This window comes from Papio anubis, chromosome 9 (genome assembly GCF_008728515.1).
Source record: "Papio anubis isolate 15944 chromosome 9, Panubis1.0, whole genome shotgun sequence".
In the NCBI taxonomy this organism is placed as follows: domain Eukaryota; kingdom Metazoa; phylum Chordata; class Mammalia; order Primates; family Cercopithecidae; genus Papio; species Papio anubis.
This window is the reverse complement of record NC_044984.1, coordinates 124,310,200-124,337,162: the sequence shown is the minus strand read 5'-3', so window position 1 is coordinate 124,337,162 and position 26,963 is coordinate 124,310,200. Positions and strand designations below refer to the sequence as shown.

At 42.3% G+C, this 26,963-nt stretch overlaps 1 protein-coding gene across 1 annotated transcript in view; it reads left to right on the top strand.

Annotated features, from left to right (window-relative positions):
• Nucleotides 1-355: 355 nt before the first annotated feature.
• Nucleotides 356-26,963, top strand: part of TMEM132D (transmembrane protein 132D) — an 835,026-nt gene continuing 808,418 nt past the window's right edge. Inside the window, 1 exon segment of the mRNA XM_003907388.5 lies at nt 356-836. Within this exon segment, the coding sequence (XP_003907437.3) occupies nt 758-836 (79 nt within the window). The 5' untranslated portion in view covers nt 356-757.

The following is a 26,963-nucleotide window of genomic DNA, read 5'->3' as shown; positions in this document are numbered from 1 at the left end:
AGCCGGCGGGCCCTCCTCCGCGCACATCTGGCCCGCCTCCCCCGGGCGCAGGGGGGAGCCCCGCGTCTTCGGAGCCAGCCGTGCGCTCGGCGCGCGTAGAGCCCCGCGAGCCCCAGCCGGGCCCGGGGCCGGGCGGGCCGAGGCGGCGGCCGGGGAGCAGCCGCACCCGCCAAACTTTGGGTGCCGGAGCGCGCGCGCGCCCGAGGCCCGAGGCGCAGCGGCCGGCCCGGGATGGGGGCTGCGGGCCAGGGAGCCCCGGGCCGCCCAGCCAGCCCGGCTACCCGCCTGGGGGGCTCCGCGCCTCCTCTGCCCGCGCCCCGGGCGCCGCAGCCCCGTCACCCCGGCGCCGCCCGCGCCAGCGCCCGCTAGCCAGCCCCGGAGTCGCCGGAGCCCTGCGCCTGCAGGCGCCCCTGCCTGGGCCACCGGGGGCCACTCTTCGCTCGGGTAAACAGGAAAGGAAATACCCCTCGTGGATTAAAATAAAAAAAAAATCTGTTGGGGGCGAAGGAGGGAGGTGGGGTTTGCCTGCGCGCGTGTTGGACTCCAGAGAGCAACTCAGGAGCCCGCGCGCGGTCGTCGCCTCCCGGCCCGGCCATGGACTGGCGGGAGGAGGGCGCAGGGCGCCTGGGCTGCTCAGGCCCCTAGCCGGGCGCTCCCTCGCCACCGGCCCCGCTCCGGGCCTCTAGGGAACTGAGACGGTCTCTTCTTCGCCTGGACGGCGCCGGGGAGCGGAGGATCTGCGCACCGGGTCTCCAGGATGTGCCCGTCTGAGATGGGGACGCTGTGGCACCACTGGTCGCCTGTGCTCATCAGCCTGGCCGCCCTGTTCTCCAAAGGTGAGGACGCCGCGGCCGCCCCGCGGCCCGGGAACTAACTTCGCCTGGAGTGAGTGTGTGGGAGTGTGTGGAGGATGGGGGCGGCCGGGAGAGAGGGCTCGTGTGCATGTGTGTGTGCTTGTGTGCATGTGTGTGTGTGCGCGCGTGGGAACGTGCGCTCCTGCAGCAGCCGAGCTCCTCAGACGCCCCTTGGCCGAAGGTGCTTGGCCTGGAGCTCTTGGGTGGGAGGCCGTAGGTGAGACTGCTAAGGAGCCGAAAGGAAAGGAAGGCCGTTTCCTGAAAGCCTTTTCTGTAAAGGGAGGGGGCGGGAGGACTGTTGAGGGGAAAGGTGGCCTCTGGAGGGCTCAGCCGGCTGTCGGGGGAGGGGATTGAGATGACCAGGAAGATTTCTGGCATTTGAGTTTGACTTTCCCTGGTGGCACTGACCTATTTGGAAATAATTTTGGAGCACTCCTGTTGTATGGGAATACTATTTCGTGTATTACAAGCTGCCAAAAATATAGCCTGGGGGGTAGCTCTGAAGAAGGGGGCTGGGTTTCTCCAGGTCTGCCGCTGTGGAGGTTTGGGCACAGGGTCTGGCTCTCACCCTTCTGTAGGGTGCTGGGAGCAGCGGCCCCGCAGGGTGCACGTGGAGTTTCAGCTACAAGTTGTGACCCGAGTTATCCCAGCGGGGCCCTGACTTGAAGCCCTGTGTCAAGGCAGGAATTCTTCAATGCTGCCTCTTCTCTTCTGCCAGCATCCCTGTCTGTCATGGGAAGAGCAAGTTTGGAAGCTCTGGACAGTCATTCTAACTTGAAGAGAAATGGTGTGATTTGTGCGGGCGATTCTTTCTCATGATTGACCTGGGCTGTTCGTGTGTGGTTCCCCCACCCGGTGCCCCTTTCCTGCAGATAAACACACGGGGAGGAGAGTGAAGCGTCTCAGCCCTCTAATACGTGCTGCAAGAACACTGTACCCATATTTTTCTGCGAAGATTTTTGAGATGAGATCGCTCTCAGAAACTTCAAAGCCAATTGTCATGCACAAAGTCTTTTAATTACATGAATTGTCTGTTTCTGAGTTCCTCCAGAATCACTGAGGTTATGTTGCTTTGGATCTGATAATAGATGAAGACAGTTCAAATGCTGAGTTTCTGTGCTGGTTCGATTTAGAAAGAGGAATTTACGTTCACCCTACTTCCCTGTCTTTGAAGTGTGGTTGAGATGGGCTCCTGTTTCCTAATTATGAGTGAGAACAGTCCCTGGGATCAGAGCTTTCTGGATTTATAATGTGCACAGGAAACCAAAGAAAAGGTTGATGAATTCAATGAACCTGACTCAGGCAGACGTGAGATTAAAAAAACCAAAATCCACAGCAACAACAGCCCAGCATTTTTTTTTTTTTTTTGGTTGGTTTTCACTTGTTTTTATAATAGATCTAGACTCCTTTGTGTTTATGCTGCAATAACAAGGTTGTATTAAGAAAGGTACAGAATAGCTTTGGAAATAAGACCTCACTATTGTGTTTTTTCACTTAGGTACATAGGTCTGTTACTGATTTCTTTATCAGACTGAGCAGTGTTGAAGACAATTGTATTTCCCCTGATACTTGTGAACTTTTTCAACTGGGAACACTGAACATGTCCTTAAATGAGGTACTCTGTGGTGTGGAAGCCTCTTTACTAGGTGGCCAAAAATTAACATGTAAAATGTTATGATAAGCTTAGCATATGACGTATTTTGTGTGTTGAACTTAAGTCAGCCAGACAGTTCAAAAGTGAATCGGTTCTGTGTGGAGACTTTGTAAGCAATTAGCAGAGTCTGAGCACATGGTAGATGATTCAGGATTAGTCACAATATGTCAAAGAACAAGAAAAAAAATTAACACCCCTATTAGCAAATTGTGTAAAATGGAATTTCATGATGCAGATATGATTTATAAATTCAGGGACAGGCCCATTCTTTTCCCAGTGTATTCATATCACCTCCCTCTAAGATTCTCTGATCACTTGAAAGTTGTCACCAGCTTGCAATCAAGTATGGACTGTATTTAAAAGGATTTTAATTGGAAGTAAACCCCCCCACACACACACACCCCAAAGTGCCTCATTTGTGTGGGGCTGATTGAAAAAGAATATTATCAAGTATTAAATACCTGTTTCCACATAGTATCATTCTTACTGTATTGTCTTTCCAAATGGGAATTTTTGAATGAAACAAAATGCAGATTTTAATACCAGGTTAATATGCTCGAGCCTGACACGTTTATATTTCATGAGCAGAAAATGATTAGTCGTAGAACAAACCCACCGTCTTGTAGATATTTTTTTAAAAACAAATAAAAATAAGATTCTATTGCTTGTACTTCTGTGCCCCTAGGACCTAGAAAGTGTGGTATGACACACAAAGTTTCCCCAGTAGCCTTGTCCTATGGCCCCTAACTTTTCTGGAGAATGGCCTTAAATGTTTAAGGTCTGGCTTTGCTGGTACCTTGATGTAGTTTGCAGTGGTGCCAGCCTGCGGATGAGTTTTAATGCATTACTGTGAACTTTGTGGGAGGGGGCAGGTGTATGGAGGGTGGGCTGAGAAGAAAAATTAGTGAGGAGATTAGAGATGGGCAGAGGGCAAGGTGATTTTTAAATACAAAGTCAAGAGGGTTGCCACATTTAGGTTGCTTGTTACAATCCTCATGTGCATCCTTCCCAGTTATGTTCCCTTGCACGTGCTGGTAAGAAAGAAGCAGAGGCTGAGAGATGTGCGATTGCGAGCAGGGCTGTGGCACTGTCGTGGTCCCTGTGCCTATGGCGGTGCTGGGCACGTGCTCTGCCTGCTTCCAGCTGAGCGTGGCCAATGGCCTGGGCAGTGGGCTTCTTGGAGCGCCTTCCTGAAGCTGCTTCTATGTGTAGAGCTTCTAGCCTCTAATAATATGCTGAAATGGATGTTTAATACTTGGTAATATTCTTTTTCAATCAGCCCCAGACAGTTCAGGCACTTTGCGTTGTGTGTGTGTGGTGTGTTTGTGTGTTTACTTCCAATTAGAATCCTGTTAAATATAGTTCATATTTTATTTCCAACTGGGTGACAACTTTCAAGGGATCAGAGAATCTTAGAGGAGAGGTGATATGAATATATTGGGACATGAACTGAACTGTCCCTCGGCTTATAAATCGTATCTGCATCAGGAAATTCCATTTGACACAATTTGATGACACTGAGGTGTTGACTGGGTCAGAGTGAAGCTTCTGGGTAGGAGAGTACCACCCCTTATTTAAGGAAGCTGTGGACCAAAAAGAGCTTCAAAATAGAGTGATAACTTCTTTAAGGGTCAAGGACTTTTTGGGAGAAGAAAGAATGTCAGAAGGGAGCCAGTTATGGGGAAGAGAGTGACTTTTTGCTTACATTCAAATTCTGTCAAATTAAAAGGCCAAAGAATGAAGAGACCACTAAGTTTTGTTTTGTATGAATTAAAGAGTTAAAATATGATTTTATTAAAAATACTTATGTGCATAGAAAGGTAGAATTCCAAGTTTGAGGATCTGTTTAACTTAGTTATATTCTAAGAGCCAAGAAAAAATGAGTAAACAAAAATTTCAAAAATATTTTATTATAGAGGCTGTGCTACACAATATTTAGAATTTATCTATCATTTTTCTGTTACTCCAGGCGTTATCCATCTTCCCACCCATGCATTCACCCATCATTCCATCCGCCCATACATCCACCAGTCCATCCATTCATATCCATCCATCTGTCCATCCACCAGTCCATCCATCCATATCCATCCATCCATCATCCACCCATCTATCTGTCTGTTCATCCACCAGTCCATCCATTCATATCATCCATCCATCCATCCATCATCCACTCGTCTATCTATCTGTCCATCCACCAGTCCATCCATTCATATCCATCCATCCATCCATCCATCCATCATCCACCCGTCTATCTGTCCATCCACCAGTCCATCCATCCATATCCATCCATCCATCCATCCATCATCCACCCGTCTATCTGTCTGTCCATCCACCAGTCCATCCATCCATCCATCCATGCATGCATCCATCCATCCATCCATTCATCCATCATCCATCCATCCATCCATTATCCATCCATCCATCCATCCCTCCATCCTTCCATCCATCCTTCCATCCATCTGTCCATCCATCCATCCAATCATCATTCCATCCTTCTATCCACCCATCCTTCCATCTATCCATCTATCATTTCACCCATCCATTCATCATTCCATCCATCTGTGTATTCATTCAACAAATATCAAAGGCCACATGACTTCAGTGAACACAGAGCTCAGCAGGAACTATTTCCAAGTGCTGTGAGGACACAGGGCAGGTACTAAAGTGTCCTTAGGTAGGGATTTTTAATGCCAGTCATTCTTCTAGATGTCAAAGTGCCTCACACCATCGCTCCGTTGCTTTAAATTGTAAGCTGAAACCTGGGCAGTTGCATATTCATCAGTCTCCTCTTTCTTCGTTCCCTCCTCTTTCCTATTTCATAACTGTAACTGCCTTCTGAGCACCAATGATGTACCCCATACCGTGCTGGGCACAGGGAGTACCGTAGTAAGGAAAAGCCCAGGTTGATATGGTTACCGTTCCCAGAGAACTTGCCATTTATAGGAGAGATAGGGACACATGTGAATTACACAGAAAAACGTAAAGTTAGCACTGTGGGTGTGCTGTGGAGGATGGGGCGAGTGTCTCTGGATCTAGATACTTTGGCAGTTGACTTAGAGTAGCTGGGAAGACTCCCCTTGTCCGAAGGATAGGCTGGCATTACCGGGTGGACTGGGAGGAGTCAGGACTACCCAGGTGATCCACATAATCTCCCATCTTGAGTCCACCAAGAGACTGGGACACTGGGGACTCACGAGGACAGTGTGGCCAGGAAGGTTGGGGAGAGAGCCCTGCGGATTTCGGGACTGTGTGAAGGGAGAGGAGAGAAAGTGCTGGGTAGAGCTGGGGTGGGCAGAGGTCAGCACCCTCTTTCACTCCCAAAATTCTCCAGGTGGATGACAGATCCCGCAGTCACTGTTTCATAGGCCATGTTGAGGCAGTTTGTCATTCTTTAAAGGTTGAAGGAGGGCAGGATGGATTTTAACTTCTTTACAAAGTATGTATACGTTCCCTGTGGCTGCTGTAAAAAGTTGCCACAAACATGAGATTTAACAGAAGTGCATTCCCTGCAGTTCTGGAGGCCAGAAGTCCAAAAGCAGCATCACTGGGCTGAAACTGAGGTGTCTGCATGAGGCGCTGGGGGAATCCTTCCTTGCCTCTTCCAGCTCCTGGCAGTGGCTACAGTCCTTGACTCGTGTGCAAGTGGCTTCAGATCTCTCCCTGCCCCTCCTCACATCACCTTCTCTTCTGTGTATCTGTGTACAAAACCTCCCACTGCCTCCCTCATAGGAGGATACTTTGCATTTCAGGACCACCCTAGTGACCCACATAATCTCCCATCTTGACTTAGTCACGTCCCCTTTTAAAATTTCCAAAGAAGGTAACCAACATGTGCAGATTTCAGGGATTTGGATATGAATATCTTTTCGGGGAGTGCACTTCTGCCTTTCACAAGGTTGACATTCTACAACTATTTTCTGTCTCCTCTCCTAAATTTTAACTTCTTCTAGGGGACAAAACATAGGTATTTTTCTCTCTCTGATTTCTCTCCAGTATTTTTAGCTTAGTGCTTTGGACATTGCAGGGCCTCCATACAATTTTTAACTGTGCTCCTAAGACTGTGAAATATTGCTGGAGAACATGTACCTGACAGTGCAGTGGCTTGATGCTGCCTTTTCCAGTAATTCAGAGCACTGCAGGGAAAATTTTGGTCAATAATACCAGCTAATTTTTTGAATAATTGCTGTGTGGCAGGCACTGTGTGGAGTGACTTATTAAGATAATTTTTTGTAAATTTGCAGATAAACTCAATGAGGTAGATATGTGCTGTACCAGAAGTTGAAGTTCAGAGACGTTAAGTAACTTCTCCAAGTCATAACAACATAAAAGACAGGCAGAGTCTGAATTCTGATGCCGGAACCCATACCCCTGGCCCTTCTGCCGACGTCTGATAATTATACGGAATAACTAAAAACTAGGCAATTTGTCAGACAGAATTGTTACATGGTGCCAGGCTTGCTAGGGGCTGAGTGCAGAGAGGTCTTGAGACCATTTTAGTTTTTAGCTCAGAGCCTGGTATACAGTTGACCCTTGATATTTGTCGAGCAAATGAATAAATGAACATCATGTTATTTAGTTTTCTCAGCCTTAATTTTTCCAGCAGCAACCAGAAATAACACCTGAAAGGGATTAAAATAGAGATTTACTTCCGAAACCACCAGGGAGGTTGAAGAGATTCTCTGATGGTGTGGAATGGTTTGGTTATCTCCTAGGTCAGCTTCTTTTTTGTTTTTTATTTTTGTTTTCCTCCTCCCCCATCTCTGTAGGTCAAGCTTCTTAAAGAACTTGCAGACATGCCCAGTGGACTGTATTCATGATCTATTTATTCATCTATGTCACTAACATATGTGTAGGGTCCTGGGCAGGGAAGACTAGACAAGGCCTCTGGTCTTCCAGGACCAAAAGCGTAGGTGACACATTAGTGGTCTCTGGGGAATTATAAAGAATGAGGAAGAAGCATGCGGAATGAAGACACAGACCCTTCCTGTTTGCAGAAGGAGGATGCTTGATGCTGTGAACATATGCATTGTTGATTTTGATATTTGATGCCAGACAGCACGCTTGAATGAATTGTGGAAGTGATATGGTAGGGCCTCTCACAAAAGGAAGAGGAAACCAGCATGGATTTGTTGTGACATGGGACCAAAGACTCAGAATATTTTCAGATGACTTTGTCATTTATTTAAAAAAAAATCTGCTGTAGGAAGAATTAAGGGGTACATGCAACAGTCAGAGGCCAGGTGCTTCCTTTACCCCCGTCCTTAAACATTGGTTTTAGGAGTCACCCAAGGTGCACCCCCTCCAGAAATTAAGAATTGGTAGAGAAGGAAGGCCCTTGACCTTAAAAGTAAACAAACCTGTGGCATGCACCTGAAAAGTGACTGAAGTACATAGTTTTAGAACAGATCAGTCAACAGTTATAAAGGTAAAAAAGATGTCTTTGAGAGAGAATTCAAATAGCCACTTCTCCTCCCTTAGGAAGTAAGTAAAGTACATAAATAAAGGGAGATTCAGATGTACATTTGAAAAGACAAGAGGTTCCAAAAAAGCGTTTAACTTTTAGTAACATTAAGTTATTCTTTTCACGAGAGTGACATTAAATGTTTATGTTTATGGGAATCTCCCTCTGCAGATTCGCTAAGAAGATGTCTGTCAGGTTTCATTGTTGTTATTTGTTTGTTTGCGTTTTGGTCAGGAAAGCTATAGTGGTAGATGGGAAGATGCTTCAGTGATAAAATAGTCTGCTGAGACTCAGAGTGTTTGGCACCTCTCAGGATACTGTGGCAATAAAGTATTTTGATATCAAAACAGATGGCGACATTGCCCTGCCTACTCACATTCCCTGCTGCCCTGGCCTCTCCTCTCTTGTGCAGATGAACACCTGGCAGCCACTGCCTCTTGGAACAGCAGAAGGCACGAGACAGGAAAGTCAAGCACGATGGCTCATGTCTGTAATCCTAGCTCTTTGGGAGGCCCAGGGGGGAGGATCACTTGAGGAGTCCAGGAGTTCAAGACCAGCCTGGGCAGCAAAGCAAGACTCCATCTCTACAAAAAACAAAACAAAACAAAATGAGCCGGGTGCAGTGGTGTGTGCCTATAGTCCCAGCTACTCTGGAGGCTAAGGTGGGAGGATTGCTTGAGCCTGGATGTTGGAGGTTGCATTGAGCTGTGATCATGTAATACACTCTAACCTAAGTGACAGAGGGAGACCCTGTCTCCAAACAAGCAAACAAACAAACAAACAAACAAAAAAGAGACAGAAAAATCAGATTCCTGACTTTTGATTTCAAAAGCTGGTATCTAGTAATAGAGAACAGATTTGGAAGAACCTATCCTCCCAGGCATATGGTTTCTCAGCCTTTCTCTTCCTCCTTCACTAAGTAAATTTTTTTTTACTAGGGGAAAGGGCAGGAGAATTTGGAGGAGATGCTGGCGGGCTTTTGAGCTGCTCTGTGCCACGTCACTCCAATGACAAATTAAAAATATACTAGATTGACTTCGTGGATATACTGGGAGAGCCACAAATGAAGACACCCTGTCCTAAATCGCCTGGAGAGGAAGCAGAAGGAATGTTTGCATGAGGTGACCAGGCAGCATGCCTGAGCATGGCTCAAGTAGCAGAATCTTTTCCTGGCAGCCAGGGCTGTGCAGATGTGGCTGAGGAAGCCCAGTTGGCCCGAGGAGGCCTTGTGGTCAAGACCAGGGAGGCACACACCGCAGTCTTTGTGGACTGACGGCAGGAGACCAGATGCCATTTGTACCAATCACAAAGCCCTCCTGGTTGTGGTGGTCACTCTGAACCTCTCAACACTTAGAAGTGATCTGTGAAATCATTGGGTGGGGTGGGAGTGTGGCAGTATCTACAGAGCGTTGTTTTGCTACTGGATGGAATGTGGAATGAAGATAGAGATTTAAGTAATGTTACAAAGAAATGATTCAGTGCTGTATTCAGTGCTTACTGATGCTGGGCACTGGGATTGGCGCTCACCCCAGCGCTGTTGTCCACACAATGGTAACGTGTACCTGGGTGGTGCTATGCTTTGATGGATTCCCAGCAGCTCAGATGGTAGCAGATGGCGTGGTGTCAACCTTGAGCACGTTCCAAGGAGACCCCAGGACTCTGTCCCCAGCCCCTCCCAGGTGAACATTTGCATCAGAGGCTGGCTGTCCAAACAGATGAGCTACTTCATGCAAACCTCAGAAGAGCAGCTACACAGAAGGGGTGGAGTGGTAAGGACGTTGCATAGCAGAATTGGGACCAAAAGCTCTCCCGAGGACAACCTAACATGTGAGACAAAGGGGATATTGCCACATGCTGAACCTAGGTCACACACGCTGACTTGGGAGGTACGGGAGAGAGGAGTTTGAGAGGAACACATGTAAAAAGATTTGAAGATTTGTATGAAAATAAGCTTAGTAAGAGTTGACAGTCATGAAACTGCCAGAGAAGAAAAACGAGAAACTACACCAACAAGGAAAGTGTGAGCTCTGTGGGGTGTCTTGTCAACGTGTCTTATGGAAGCGGAGGCCTGGAAGGCCAGGAGCACTCATGAATAATCACAGTTTTATCATTATGGATGTGGAATGTCCTCGTGCTTTATCTTGACTCCACACCGTCAGGACTGTGTTACGTGAAGCTGCAAGTTATCTTAAGAGACTTAGGAGTCCAGGGTTGTGCTGATTTTAGATGAGGCTGACCCAGGGCCTTTAAGGATCCTACCAGAACCTGCTTCATCGCTCTCCACCTTTCAACCCCTGTCTGTTTCTGCTCTACTGGTGGATAGGCCTTGATATGGCTTGGCTGAGTCGCCACCCAAATCTCACCTTGAATTGTAATAATCCCCACAGGTCAAGGGTGGGATCCGGTGGAGATCATTGAGTCATGGGGACGGTTTCCCCCATATGCTCCCATGGTAGTGAATAAGACTCACAAGATCTAATGGTTTTGTAAATTGGAGTTCCCCTGCACAAGCCTTCTGCCTGCCACCATGTAAGATGTGCCTTTGCTTCTCCTTTGCCTTTTGCCATGATTGTGAGGCCTTCCCAGCCATGTGGAACTGTGAGTCCATTAAACCTCTTTCCTTTATAAATTACCCAGTCTTGGGTATGTCTCTATTGGCAGCATGAGAACAGGATAATACAGGCCTGGACAGTGTGATGGACAAATGACTTCACGCCCAGCCTCATCTGACGTTGGTGGGGCTTAGAGAAGGCTTCCTTCTCATTGCTGTGGGCGAGCCTCGGAATTAGCTCTGTGGAGCCTGGAAATCATGCTCCCCTTCGATCCATCCACTGAGGGATGGGAAAGTCTGCAGCAAGGGTCAAGTGCCCCATGGCAGGAGGGCTGGACCCAGGGCAGGACCAGGTGTGGCTTCCAGATGTGTGAGTGAAGGCTGAACAGAAAACAGGGCTGCTGTCTCAGCTGGCTCAGTTCACACAGTTATAATTTATAGGACGAATAAAGTATTGTCACCATATTGCATTGGCAATGGATGGATGATATCAAATCCAGAGAATTGTGCTACATTGGTCTCCTTATGCTGAAGGGGAGAAATAGAAAATTTTAACTCATTCAGAAAATGAGACACCTAGACCCGTTATCATGGCTAGTAATATTGAAGACACTCCATGAGTTTGACTTGGAAAAGGGGTGACTTCTTTTAACTACAGAGATGTCTCTCTTTTGAAAGAAGGATGTGCCTGTCTCTGTGGCTTCAGATGGCAGAAGCAGATCCAGCAAGAACACCAGAGGAAGGTCCTGTGAATGAACCGAAGCCGAGCAGGGTGGGGAGGGAGGGGAGAGCTTCTCACTCAAAATAAATCATAATTGTGATTTTTATTATCATTGATTGAATGCTCGTTTTAGGCAAGGCAGGGTTCTAAATGTACTTTCATTCACTCATGAAATCCTCACCACCATCCTTTGAGTAGTGGCATCTCCATTTTACAGAGGCAAAAATTCAGGCACAGGAACTTGAAATAACTAGCCCAAGTCAACAAAAAGGAGTCCTTAGGCCAGTCATGGTGGCTCACGCCTGTAATCCCAGCACTTTGGGAGGCTGAGCCAGGCAAATCACGAGGTCAGGAGTTCAAGACCAGCCTGGCCAACATGATGAAACCCCGTCTCTAGTAAAAGTACAAAAATTTAGCACGTGCCTGTAGTCCCAGCTACTCAGAAGGCTGAGGCAGGAGAATCGCTTGAACCCAGGTGGTGGAGGTTGCAGTGAGCTGAGATCGTGCCGCAGCACTCCAGCCTGGATGACAGTGTGAGAGCCTGTCACAAACCAACCAACCAACCAACAAACAGACAGAGTCCTGAAAACAGGCGCCGTTATATGAACATAAATCAGGCCACTTCGTGAGTGTGTCCATTTTGAATGTCTCCAAGCAAAGACTACAAAGGCATGGACGGCCCAGGGTTCTGGGCTCCTAGTAACAAATTGTAGCATCTCCAACACAGCTGCTTGTAGCCATAAATGATGGGGGGATGATGTGGCCTGCGTGTATAGAGATTGTGTTTGAGTTAAGTAATTCCTATGGTCAGGGGAAAAAAATCCAAGTTTTACAGTTATGCAAGTGCATTTATGAAAGATATGGAATGTCCATAAAGGTAGTAAGAAAAAATGAGGAGGAGGAGAGGGAGGAGAAGGGAAGAGGGGAGGAGAAAAAGAAGAAGAAATATCCTTTGGCCCATCTGTTCACTCAGATCAAGCCAGAAAAGCAGAAAGCTAAGCAATTTGACTCGCATAACATTCTTTAAATTGAATTATACTTTGGCATGAGGTTATTAGATGGTATTGAGCAATAGTCAAGAAAGATTGGTAGAGATGGTTTAAGAATATTGTCTATTAAACACAGATTTTTCCTCTTCTAGGACATGTTGGAAAAAATTTTCTTGGGCCTTAGTATCAGGAGAAAAATAGCTGCTTTAATCCTTGGAAATAGTTTATACTTTATCCAGTGAGCACTGTGAATTTTATAAGTGGTCACATGTTTGGCTTTCTTTAACTTCTAGGACCCTCAGAGCTAAATTTGCTGTTTGTAAGGATGGGCATTTAAGACATGCCTCCTGTGAATAAGTTTTTTCCTTGGCTTTATTTTATTTTTCTATGCTTGTTCTGTCTGTTTTCTTGCCTACTTAATTTATCCCATTGCATTTAGTTTTTTGTGAGCTACTTCAAATTATTTTTGAAATGAAGTAAAAAGAAACAATTTTACTACCCGAAGATGACTGCTTCCCATTTTGATATATTTCATTCTAGTTGTTTTTCTATGAACTTTTAAGCCAGTTTTGTTCACTCTGTATACGGTACCTGTAATTTGTTTTCAACTTTTTTCAGTTCATGTGTTTATGTAAGTATTTCCTCGTGTTTAAAAATGTATCGTGAATATAAATTTAATGTCTGTATCATGGCTTCAAAGTTTCTATGTTTGCTGGACAATTACATAATTTGTACTTTTCTACTATTATAAGAAATAATTATCTTTGTGCATAATTTAAGTTTTGAGTTACTTCCTTAGATAGACTCACAGTTACTTAATCTCTGGGCCAAAAAAGTATGAGGAGAGCTTTTGCTGCCAAGTTCTTTCCTGAAAGGGCTGCACAATTTTGCACAGATATTAGCCAGATTTGAAAGTATCCAGTCTGCTGAACCTGATGCTCTTAGCAATGGCGAGTGTCAATTTCTGCTACACCCAACAGCATTTTTACTCAGTGCTTCCGTATGCCTAGAAAACTTCAGAAGTCTTCATGAATAGAGTTCTTGCTCTTTGATGATGTTGCTCTCAAGGCTCCAGAACCCTGTTTTGGTCAGAGTGTGGTCCTTTGCCCTGAGATGAGTTGGCTCTTGAGGGGTGAGGGATTCGAGTGGATGAGGTCACTGAGTCTGATCAGTGGGGAGGACCCAGAATTGTGTGCAGCAGTTTCTTCCAGGTTTGCTTTCTGAAGTGGGCCTCAGTGAGAGGACGTCAGTGGACAGATGACGTGGAGGTAAAGAGACTTTGGCTTCAAGGTTATGAGGAAGAAGGAAATGCATTTAAAGATGGAATGACAAGGGTGCCACCGAGTCACCGGGGAAGAGGAAACTCCTCTAGGACCTGCTGTTTGGGCATCGCTGTTATCAAGCAGTCAGAACAGCAGGTTTCTCTATATTTTCAACTGGAATGAAAGTTCCCTGATTCGGTGACCTCCATGGAATTTGGGAGGCCCCTGCTGCCTTATAACTTTCACGTTCAGTCCTAGGATCTATTTGATTTGAGTATTTTATCTTCAACAGGAAACATCAGAGGTATGAGGAACCAAGCACATGAATCTATTTATTCAATCATTTTTGAGGACAAATTATAAACACAATATGATAGTCTCTGAGGATATAGACATGAAGATGAGATTAACTCTGCCCTCATGAGATTACAGTCTAGTAGGGGGAAATGAGGCAAGGACAGTGGTAAGTATCTCTGGCAAGCTGTATAATACAGCTGCAGAAGAATTGGCTGATTGCATGATGCGAGGAAGGACTGACATTTTTGGCTTTCATGTAACTCTTTAGAAATCTCTTTTCCACGATTGTGCTTCTTCTGTGTTGGCCATGGTCTTCACTGCTGACAGCAGATCCCACTGTGGTAGAGACAGGTTTATTAGAGCATAGGAGGTAGCAGCTAGACTTCTTGTGCACCGGGGCGCCAGGGTTGGGTGTCAGGAACACCAACAGCCAGTGGGAACTCCCAGCCACAGTGTGTTCCTATCCTGGCCCCAATCCCAATAGTACCATTGCCTTCCTTTCAGCACCTATGGTAGTAGGGCCTGGCAGGACTACCCATAAATAACCAAAGACAGCACTCTAGAATATGTAAGCAGGGCTGATCCCATGTGAAACCATGGCCTCATGTCACTCACTGCCCTGCTCCAAGTTCCAGATGGATGCACCTGCTCAACAGGACCTAGGCCAGGCCAAGAACCCAAGCTCTGAGAGATCCCTGCACATCCAGTGCATAGGACTGGAGCTTCTTGGATTCAAGGAGTCACTCCAGAAGGGACCTAGAACTGGTGTTCTGTGTGCCAACTTTCATACTCACAGAAATACTCATCTGATTAAAGTTGATTTTTGATACTATTGACCTTGCAAAAAGCTACGTTAGAATATCTCATATGTGTCATGTTTCTCTTTTCATGAGCCTTCTAGGAAAGGATGTGAGGATCCTAATTTTGTGTTTCTTGCATTCCCTTTCATGATATTGACAGATGCATACTCAATAAATGGCTGATTTGGTTTTGATTTTTCTAGATAGGTTCTCACTTTTCTAGCATTTCAAAGTATTCTTTGTGTTTCTTTGAACTGGAGGCCCTCAAGAGGAAGAACTGTTCCTTTTTTTGTCATCCCAAAGGCCTCTGGACTACTGTCCTGGTCAGCATTGAACAGATACTGTAAAGAAAAAAATCAAAGCGGATCGTCCGTTACAAGGATCTTTCTTTAGAATCTGAAGCAAACTATAAGATAATGTTCAAGAAACTGTGGATTAAATGGAAGAGTTCCAGCTCATTTCATGGATTTAAGGAATACTTTTCTAATAATATTTTAGTAGCAGGTAAAAAGGAAATTCTGAAGTTGCCTAAGGGGTACATTAGTTAGGCAGGTTGGCTGTGCTGCAGGAACAGGTAATGCCCATGTCTCAGTGGCTTAATATGAGAAAGATTCATCTGTTGTTCACTCAGAGTCCAGGTCAGCACAACCCTGGGGAAAGGAGGGTTCGAGGACCATGGAAGATGCATTTAACATCCAGATTTGGAAATGGCTCCATTACTTCTGCCCACATCCCATTGGTTGGCACTTGGAAACGTGACTTCCATCCCACTGCTGAGAGGACTGGGGAATGCAGAAGAACACATAGGTATCTGGCCAACACTAACAGTAAAAGGAAACGTATTTGTTCATGTAACTGAGATTCTGAGGACAAAAATGGCATCAGGCAAGGCTTGATCCAGGTGATCGAGGCCCTATGGACCTAGAATCTCTTAGCTGTCCTTCCTGTGTTCTACTCAGACACTCTCCCTCATTTAGACAAAATGGCTTCCTAGCTCAGAATTGCATCTTATCCTAATTTTAATTAAAAGAAAGAACGTTTCTCTTAGTTCTGTCAAAGCTCTGGGCCTGCCTCTTTACAGACCCACAATGCTCCTTCGGACCTCCCTGAATCAGTCACTGTGGCCAGAAGGATGGGCTAGTTATGATGACTGGCTCAAGCATAGGCAATAAATAAAAAGAACTGGCTCACGTTAGAGCCTGGAGGGAGAACCTACCTGAATCACGTGGTATCAAAGTGGGGAAGAGTTAGATTATAGAAAACGGTATGAAAGTGGGGAAGAGTTAGATTATAGAAAACGGTATGAAAGTGGGGAAGAGTTAGATTATAGAAAACGGTATGAAAGTGGGGAAGAGTTAGATTATAGAAAACGGTATGAAAGTGGGGAAGAGTTAGATTATAGAAAACGGTATGAAAGTGGGGAAGAGTTAGATTATAGAAAACGGGTTGGGACACTGTTACCAAAGGGAAGGTGGTGGGTACTGCGTGGTTAACAGGACAGCAGTCCCGCCCTTGGGCTGATAGCATTTTTGGAAACAGAGTCTTGCTCTGTTGCCCAAGCTGCAGTGCAATGGTGTGATCTTGGCTCACTGCAACCTCTGCCTCCTGGGTTCAAATGATTCTCCTGCCTCAGCCTCCTGAGTAGCTGGGACTACAGGCACATGCCACCGTGCCCAGCTATTTTTTTTTTTTTTTTGTATTTTTAGTAGAGATGGGGTTTCACCATGTTGTTCAGGCTGGTCTTGAACTCCTGACCTCAGGCGATCATCCCGCCTCGGTCTCCCAAAGTGCTGGTGTTACAGGCATGAACCACTATGCCCAGCCAGGGCTGTTATGATTTTTAATCTAAGATTCAAATCTTCAAATTTTCTCTAATATTTAACCAAAAAGAGGGCTTTATGTTGTTGCCTCGATGGTGACTTGAGTAGAATTTTACCCTCCTGGAGAAGTTACTCTATCCTTTGGGTGTTTGTGTAAATGTAATGTAAGCTTTTGTTTTTAATGACTGTAATTTTTTTCAGAGTCCTTAATTAGATGTAAAAACTATGCACAATGGAAATTACTGTTGTGATTAAATATTTGCATTATGTGCTGTTAAAAGCAAGCATCAAAACAGACAATTGCTTGTTTTACAAGCATTCAATATTTTGAAATGTGAGATCAGTAAAACTACTGAGAATTCTATTGAAAGAGAGAGAACAGCTCAAATAATATTATTTACATTTTCAGGGGAACAGTGTCAACAATAGGAGGGAAAACAGTGATTTTGAGTACAGCTATGTTAAAAAAAAATCCCAGCTTACAAATGAGCTCTGCCTTATCTTGTTAGGTTCTACATGTCTGCTTCCAATAAAGAGTTTTTGCTTGATTTCCTTAATTAGGGAGAACACATTAGGGAGTTGTTTGTTGCCTGTAGTTTGGATATATGCAACCAGTGGATAAAACAATGAGGAAAATGATTTCCTAGATATTCTGATGTCATAGATAGCCTGATATTTAAACTTTGGAAAGGACAAAAGCTTGCAGCTTGCATTTGGACCAAATGTCACATTTTTACTATCTTAAAGTAATTTTCCCTGAATTGTTTGCATGTGTTAAAGAGATTTTTGATAGGAAAAGGAAACTATTATTAATATTATTATTTTACAATTCAAAATTAAAGTGGTGCCATGTGAATCAAAAGGGTAGGAACCAAAGCTTCACAGCAATGGAGGCTATGGGGCAATATGTGTTCAACAAATAGAGAAGAAAATTTTATCTTGTCATCCAGTTTCTTTATGTACTTTGATGTCAGAGGTGTGGTTTGTGATTGACAGACAGTGTCAAATGTTATACCATGGCTTGCAAATATGTTTAATGTGGCTGCACTGTGAATGTCTTGTCAATATTTTGAAACCAGGGGATTTTCATAAAAGTGGATTTTCCTGCTTCTCTGGAGGTAGGAGCAGCACTAGCCTGGGATTGCCACGTGTGAGTAATTCACTCCAGCTGAGCAGCTGCCTCCACTGTAGACAGGGAGGGGCAGGCGGTCTGCACAGGCTCCACTCTTCCTGCCAAGGCTGCTTTTATGTTTTCCCCCTGGTTACTGATCACTGAGTTTTAACTCACGTGTTTCTTAGAGTGGAGAAATAATTCTCTATACCCAGATCTCTTTCAAAAGTAGGGAAATGAAATACAAGAGTGTATTAGTCTGTTCTCATAGTGCTATGAGGCCGTACCGAGACTGGGTAATTTACAAAGGAAAGAGGTTTAATTGACTCACAGTTCAGCCTGGCTGGGGAGGCCTCAGGAAACTTACAGTCATGGCGAAAGGCGAAGCAAACTTGTTCTTCATATGGCAGCAGCAAGGAGAAGTGCCCAGCAAAAGGGGGAAAAGCCTCAATAAAACCATCAGATCTTGTGAGGACTCACTATCAGGAGAACAGCAGCATGCGGGTAACCACCCTCATGATTCAATTACCTCCCACCGGGTCCCTCCCATGACATGTGGAGGTTATGGGAATTACAGCTGAAGATGAGACGTGGGTGGGGACGCAGCCAAACCATATCAAAGAGTGCCCTGTGCTTCTTGACTCCTAAGAGCTTCCCTCATTTGTGTGGTCTCCCTGGCCCTGGCGATGCATGACAGTACCAAGTTGTTTACCTTTAATGTGAAGGAACAGCTCGATTTTGTTTAATGATAGGTTGTTTATGTAGATCAGTGCTGTTTAAACTACATTATGTGAATGGAGGGGTGATGCAAAGACCTTCCAAGGAGTTTGGGAATGGGGATGTTTTAAAGGAAATTTGTTTTACATCCTTAACTTCTGTATATTTTCTGGTATTCTATTTTATGATCTGTCCAGGTTAATTCAAAATCACCTGTTCATCCTCTCTTTCTGTCTCTCTCACACAGTTCTTTGATTTTACAATAGGAAGACACTTCTCTTCCATCTCGTGTCTAACTATGATTCACTCCCCTCAGACGTAAAAGCCTCCACAGTTCCAAAAGTACAATTAGACAATTCCTTTAATCAAGGAGCTTAACACTCCCATCCCATAGCCCATTAAGAGATGCATTTGCAATCAAAAATACTTTTTATCTTAAAAGGTATTTATTAAAATGTGTTACATATGTATTTACCTTTCATTGTTTTGATTGTGTAACAATCTTAATTCTAATGGCACCAATTCAAAGAAATTTTTGAATAATGAGAATCTGACAGTGAGAAGAAACTTTAGAAAGTTTAAGTTCAATATATAACCATACATTTTTGTTGTAAAAAGACGTAATACGGTAATGGACAGCTTACATTCAAGGTTATTACATTAGGTTAAAATTCTGTGAAATAACTGGAATGAAAACATGATTTCAAGAAGAAAATGCAGCAAAGTAACATTTCTTATTAGTGAAGAGTTTTTCATGGGTTTTGTAAGTGGATGGTGGTGGGTGTCAAGTCATTCTGTTATTTATATTCCAATGGATACATTTAAAACAGTGATGTAACAGTTTCATTTAAAAATGTCAAGATTTACAATACACTAGAAACTTCATCCTTAGCAACTGTTGAAACTGGATGAAAAATATTAGATATCACTTTTGAAATGTGCAAGTGGGTACATAGTTTTAAAAATTTTCTGTTAGGAGTTGCAGGGGCAGTAATGTGGGAAGACCATTGTTTTTAGAAGAGTAGTTCTCAGCCTTGGGTACACATTAGAATCACTTGTAGAACTTTGCAACAGTCCAGTGCCAGAGTCACAGTGTAGACCAATGACATCAGAATATGCCAGGATCAGATCCAAGCATTGGTAGTTTTTAAAGCTCCCAAAGTGATTCTGATATGCAATCAAGTTTGAGAACCCTGGAGCAGGTCCTTCAAAGGAAGCCATCTGTCTGTGTGTACAAGGGTTGAAGCAGTGATTCTGAGCTCTGGCTATACATTAGGCTCACATAAGAAGAGACGATGAGTGGAGAGGGTCAGGCTAATTGAAGTATAATTTGCATAGAGTAAAATTCCCCCTACTACTGAACAGTTCTATGAATTTTGACAAATACATATAGTCCGGCAACCATTACCACAAGCAAGATACAGAACATTTCTGTAACACCCAAAAGTTTCCTCTTGCCCTTTGATAATGGGCCCCTCTCTTTTTCCTCATCCCCTGGGAACCACTCATCTGATTCTCTCCCTATAGCTTTTTTTTTTCCAGAATGTTGAATAAACTGTCATACACTGTGTAGCCTTTTGGATTAGGCTTACTTCACATTGCCTAATGCATTTAATATTGTTACAGGTTGTTGGTATGCTGGTAGTTCATTTCTTTTTATTACCGAGTAATATGCCATGGTATGGTTATATCATAGTTTATCCATTAGCTATATGAAAGATACCAGAGTGGTTAGTATTGGTTGTTATGAATGAAACCGCTATAAGCACTTGTGTGCAAATTTTGGTGTAAACATATGCTTTCATTTCTTCGTAGGTAAATACCCAAGGATGGCATTGCTGGGGTCACGTGAGATGTGTGTGTTTAACATGATAAAAAACTGCCAAACTATTTTGCAAAATGGTTGAATCATTTGGCATTTCTACCAGCAATGTGTAAGGTTCCAGCTGTTCTACATTCTTGCCAACACTTGATATTTTCATATTGTAATTTTATTTTAGCCATTCTAATACATGTGTAATGGTACTTCATTGTGGTTTTAATTTGCATTCCCCTAATTACTAATGATGTTGAGCAGAGTTTAGTGTGATTATTTGCCATCTGTAGATGTTTTTTGGTAAAATATCTGTTCAGATCCTTTGCTATTTTAAAATGGGCAAATAATTTGGGTCGTTTTACTATTCAGTTTTTAGAATTGTTTGTTTATTTTGTAGAGAAGTCTTTAAACCATATACATGATTTGAAAATATTTTTTCTCAGTCTATAGCATGTCTCAGTCTATAGCATATTTTAACATGTCTTTTGTAGAGAAGACTTTTTATTTAGAAGAAATCCAGTTTATCTTCTTTTCTGTTATGTAATTGATATTGCCATATCTTAGAAGTCTTTGCCAAACCAAGTGTCATAAAACATTTCCCTTATGTGCTTTTTCTATAAGTTTAATAGTTGTGTTATTTTGGGCAACATAGTGAGACCCTGTCTCTACAAAAAAAGTTAAGAAATTAGCCAGGCATGGTGGTGTATGCCCGTAGTCCTAGCTACTTGGGAGGCGGAGGTGGGAGGATCACTTTAGCTCAGGAGGTTGAGATTGCAGTAAGCTGCGATTGAGCCACTGTGCTCCTGCGTGGGTGACAGAGGGAGATCCTGTCTCTAATTTTATAAATGTCGTTATAGATGTTATTACATTGAAGTCTATAATCCAATCTTGGTTACTTTTTGTGTATGGTGCAATGTGTATGTGTGTAGGTCAGTATTCACTTTTATTGCATTCGAGTAACCCGTTGCTATGCCATAATTTATTGTAAAGTTTGTTATTTCTCTTTTAAATCGACTTCACATTTTTTCAAGGTTGTCTGGCCAGATATGGTAGATAGACTCTGAACTCTCTTTTGTTCCCCTGATGTATGTTTCTATCTTTTCACCAATACAACATTGTCTTGATTAGTTTTCTTTACAAGACATCTTGAAATCAGATATGTGAAACTTTTAACTTTATTCTTACTCAGAAATGTTTTGCCTATTCTAAATCTTTTGATTTGAAATGAAATTTTGGAACTAGCTTATGAATTTCTAAAGCAAATAAACACAAATATCTTGCTGGGTTTTTGATTGCAATTGTATTGAACCTGCAGAAAATCCACCTTAATGATAATGAGAACTGCCATCTTATTAATGAGTTCTGTAGTTCATAAACATGGTATATCTGAGCATTTATTTAGGTTTTCTTTGACTTTTATCAGCACTGTTTTAGTTTCAGTCTACAGATGCTGCACACAGTTTTTAGATATCTACTGGTCTTCCAGATTTTGGGGTGCTTTTGGGAATAATATTCTTAAAAAAATTTGAATTTATAATTATTTGTTACGATTTTATAGATATGCAATTTAGTTTTATATATTGACATTATGTTTTAAACTCACTTGTTTTAGTAATTTTTTTGCAAGACATCTGTTAATGTTTTGCATGTATGACCATGTCATTTTTGAATATAGTTGTGTTTCTTGCTTTTCAGTCTTTATGCCTGTCCGTACCCCTCCTTCTTTCCCTTTTCCCTGTCCCTTGTGTGTTGCACTGACTAGGGTCCCCCAGAATGATGTTGAGTAAGAGTGGTGAGAGCACACATCTTTTCTCCATTCCCAAACTTAGGGCAAAGGCATCACATTTTACAACGTTAAGTATGATGTTAGGTGCTTTTTGTGAAAATGAAGAAGTTTTGCTCTGTTGCTAATTTGCTGAGGTTTTTTCTTCATAAACAGGGATTGAACGTTGCCCGATACTTCTTTTGCACCAATGTCCATGATCATCTGATTTTTCTTCTTAAAAACAATGTTATGTGTGTTTTCAGTTGACATATAATAATTGTACATTTATGGTATACATAGTGATGATTGAATACATATAATGTATAGTGATCAGATCAAGATAATTAGCATATTTATCATCTCACATATTTATGACTTTTTGTGTGTTGGGAACATTTAATGTCCTTCTTCTAGCTATTTTAAACTTTTTGTTATTGTTAACTAGTCATCTTACAGTGGTTTAGACGACTAGAATTTATTCCTGACTTGTCTTAGTAAAGCTGAATGATGTGGTGTATTACACTGATTTATTTTCAAATATTGGACTATCCTTGTTTTCCTTGTCAACCCAATTTAGTGATGGCATATAATTCTTTTATATATTGATGTATTTGATTTGCTAATATTTTGTTGAGGGTTTTTCTGTCTAAATTCATGAAAGAAATTCCCTGTGGTTTCTTTTTATGTACTGTCTTTGTCTACTTTTGGTATCAGGGTACTACGGGCTTCATAAAAGAGATGAGGAGTATTTCCTTCTATTTTCTGGAAGAGACTACACTTTTGGAGCTAGAACTTCTTTAAATGTTTGGTTTACATTGTCTGGTGAAACCATCTGGGTCTGGATTTTTTTTTTCAGAAGCTATTAAATTATAAATTCAATTTATTTGATAGTTTTAGGATTATTCAAATTATCTACTTCATAGTGGCTGAATTTTGTTAGTTTTTTTTTAATGAATTGGTTCATTTTATCTACATTGTCAAATAGATAGAAATAACATTGTTTATAATATTGCTTTATTAGCCTTTTTGTAGTTTTATATCTGTAGTGATAATTCCCTGTTTCATTCCTGTTATTAGCAATATGTTTCTTTACTCTCTTGTTTTCTCGATCAGTCTAGCTAGAGATTTATGAATTTTGTCTGTCAATTCAAAGAAGCAGCTTTTCATTTTCATTGATTTTTCTTTATTATTTTGTTGTTTTATTGATTTCTGCTCTAATATTATTTTTTCTTTTGTGACTTTGGGCTTAATTTTCTTCCCTTTATCTTTCTCCTTTATATGGAATATTAGATCAGTTTTTGAGACTTTTCTACTTGCATCAGTGTCTAATAGTATAAATTTTTCTCTAGGAACTCTTTGATCTGTGTCCTAATGTCCCTTATGACTTCTTATTATTCATGTTATTTAGGTATTTGTCGTTAATTTTCAGATGTTTGGGGGATTTTCTAGATACCTTTCTGATATCGATTTTTAGGTTAATGTCATTTTGGTCAAATACCATACTTTGTAAGATGTTAATGCATTTATATTTTTTGAGTATTTTTCAGTGTTCCAGAATGCAGTCCACCTTGCTCAATTCTTTTTGTGCTCTTGAAGACAATGTTATTTTGCTGCTGTTGTGAGGAGTGCTCTGTAAATGTCAATTAGATGAGTTGGTTCATACTGTTGTCCAGATAGTCCATATTCTCATGAATTTTGTTTATGTATATTTTCTAGTACCGAGAGGAGTACCTCTTCAACATTGGTCTAATAATTATGGAATTTTTTGTTTCTCTTTATGGTTCTGTGAGTTGTGGCTGAATGTATTTTGGAGTTCTGTTGTTAGTTGCATATACATTGAGGATCATTATGCATTGTAAGTGTATGGACTCCTTTATAAGTATGTAATATCCTTTTCCCCTGGTGTTATTGGTTATTTGGAAGTTTATTTTTCTCATATTATTAATATAACCACTTCAGTTGTTTTTTGAACTGATGTTTGGTTGGTGTATTTTCCCTATCCTTTTATTTTTAAGTAGTTAATGTCTTTATGTTCATAATGCGTTCCTGTAGACAGCGTGTACATGGGCCTTACTTTGTACTCATTCTGACAATCTGTAGTTTTTCACTGGTCCGATTAAACAATTTGCATCTCATATAATTTTATATATGTTTGGATTTACATCTACCATCTTCCTAGCAATGTTTTATTTGTTCTATCTGTTCTTTGAGGCCTTCTGGCATCCCCCTTTGCAAGCTTCTTAGAATATGGTTAATAACTCTATTTTATCTCTACTACTGGGTTATTTATATTTTAAAAAATTCTGCAGTGGTTGTCATAGGGTGTTCAATACAGGCCTTTAATTGATCACAATTTAATTTCTAAACAATATTACTACTTCACGTGTGGTGTAATCACCTGCCAACTGCATATTCCAATTCCTCTTTCCCACTTTTGGTTTTACTGATGCTATTTATCTTATTTTTGTTCATGCTATAAACCCACAATACATTGTTGTTATTTTGGCTTCATACAGTTATTTTTAGAGCAATTCAAGGTAAGAAAAAACGGATTTTATATCTCCCTACATTTTAATCACATCTGGAAGATTTCAGTGCTTTGTGTAGATCTGCATTTCTGCCTGTAGCACAGTCTTTCTGTCTGAAGAATCTCCTGTAACATGTCTTATATCAGAAGTCTGATGGTTATGCATTTTTGGTTTTTACTTTTCTGAAAATATTTTTATTTTACCCTCATTTTTAAGAGCTGTTTTTACTGGGTATGGAATTCTGGGGTGATGGTTTTCTTTTCAGTACTTTAATAATATTTCTTCATTGTCATCTGGCTTGTGTAGCTTCTGATGAGAAGTCTGCTGAAATTCTTATCTTTGTTTTTTTGGATGTAATGTGTGTTATTTGGCTGCCTTCAAAATTTTCTCTTTTTCTTTTTTAGAAGTTCAAACATGATTGTCTAGGTGTCCCTTAAAATTTATTTATCCTGCTTGGGATTCTCTGAGCTTCTGGGGTCTGTGGTTTGAACTCTTTATGAGTTTTGGAAAATCGCATGTTTCCTCTTCAGATAGCTCCTCTTTCCTGTTCTTCCTGTCAGCTCCCGTTGGAATTCCAGTTGCGTGTGTGCTAGAATGTTTCATATTGCCCCACGGGGTCTTCAGGGCTCTATTCTGTTTCTTCCCAATTGTCTTCTTTTTCAGTATTTCCATTTTAATAATTTCTTATTGACCTACTTTCCTATCACTGACTCTGTTCGTGTCATTTTTAATCTATAAATCAGCCCCTTGAAGGTATTCTTCATCTCTGATTGTGAGTTTTCATGATTATATTATTGCTAGCATTTCTGCTTGGCATTGTCTTAATTTCTATGGCTTTGCCAAATTCCCCCATCTAGCTTCAGAGTTGTCCACCTTTTCCGCCATCGTCTCCTGGCATGGCACCTGGAGGCTCTTCCTCCTGCTGCAGCTGAGCCCTTACTCATATTTCTTCTCTCTTTGCAGGACTCTGTTTTCCCTTTGATTTCACCCTAATTGGTTTCTCTGCAACTTCAGCTTTTTGATGTGTTCAAGAAACTTCATTATTTTGTAGTTTATCCCACTTTGTTATTGTTGTGTTAGGATGAAAGTGATACTTTTTCCAATTCTCTACATCTTACACAAAACCTTTTAATAAACATTGTTTTCAGCCAGCAGACCCAGAGATTCTGACATATTTGATTTGAGGTGGGACCCTGGTCTGTTTTAAAAATCTTCCCACCTGACTCTAATGTGTAGGACTGAGGCATAGACTTTGTGGGGAAGTGAGACTGTGATCTGGAAAGGAACACAAACTCTGATGTTGGGGATTGATTGTATGATATTTATTTCCCTAGTGGAGTTTTTTAATATATCACTTGGGGCCTAACCAGGAAAATAGAATGCATTTCACATATTTCCTTCACAGAGAATTTGGTAAAATAAATTGGTTCTACAAATGATGAAGAAGCTGTGTGTCAAACAGTGGAAGGGGAGGAAACAGAGAGTAGCTACAACAGGGAGCTGCTGCCCTCTCTAGGCTGGAGGGCAGAGGGAGGAGATGGTGTTCCCAGGGTCCAAGTGCCAAGACAGGTGTATCCTGCAGGTGCTTCCAAGACGCAATCTGTAGGCCGGGTACAGCGGCTCACACCTGTAATCCCAGCACTTTGGGAGGCCGAGGCGGGTGGATCACCTGAGGTCAGGAGTTCAAGACCAGACTGGCCAACATGGTGAAACCCTCTCTGTACTAAAAATACAAAAATTAGCTGGGCAGGCGCCCATAATCCCAGCTACTTGGGAGGCTGAGGCAGGAAAATCGTTTGCACTCGGGAGGTGGAGATTGCAGTGAGCCGAGATCATGCCACTGCACTCCAGCCTGGGCACAAAGCAAGACTGAGCAAGACTGTGTCTTTAAAAATAAAAAAAGCAATCTAGCAGCAGACCCTTGAGGTGGCACCCCAGGCCCAGGGCAAGGGGGACAGCCCTGGACTCTCTTTTCCATCCTCTAGTCTCCTGCCAGTAGCTTTCATTGGTCCATCCCAGCCTCAAACCAGCAACATGGAGCCTTGGGATGTAACTTGCAGGAGTCAGTGAACCCACAGCACAGAACAGGACACAGAAAATGAAGGAGATGCTTTGAGGTGCAGCTGTCCACCCCCCGATCACCCTAGTATAACTTCTTCATTAAGCAAAGCTAATTTCATTACCCATTACAATAACGTACAGCAATGACTGAGAATCTCAGTAGGATTTCAGGAAAGGAAGGTCAAGAATAGACACTTAAAGGAGATTTGGGGTTTGAGCCCAAGTAGCTTAAGGTAGATCCTTCAATACAGGAGACACACCAACACAAGGGACTTGAGGTGAATCTTGGTGCACAGTCTTTTCATAAGTGAGCTTTTAGCCCAGGTGAGCCATTTATTGTTTAAATAAATTAGTTTTCAAAAATTTCCTGAAGCAAACAGTGAGACCATGTAGTAGTTCACAGTCTTATATTCCTGGGCAGGAATTTCCTGGAACAGACAGGACAGGCATTTTGATATATTAAATAGCTGGTCTTAGTTCTCAGTCCTATTCATTAAGCTTTGTGGATGCAGATGGTCTCAGTTCTCAGGGCAAATTTGCCACCAACTGACCCCGG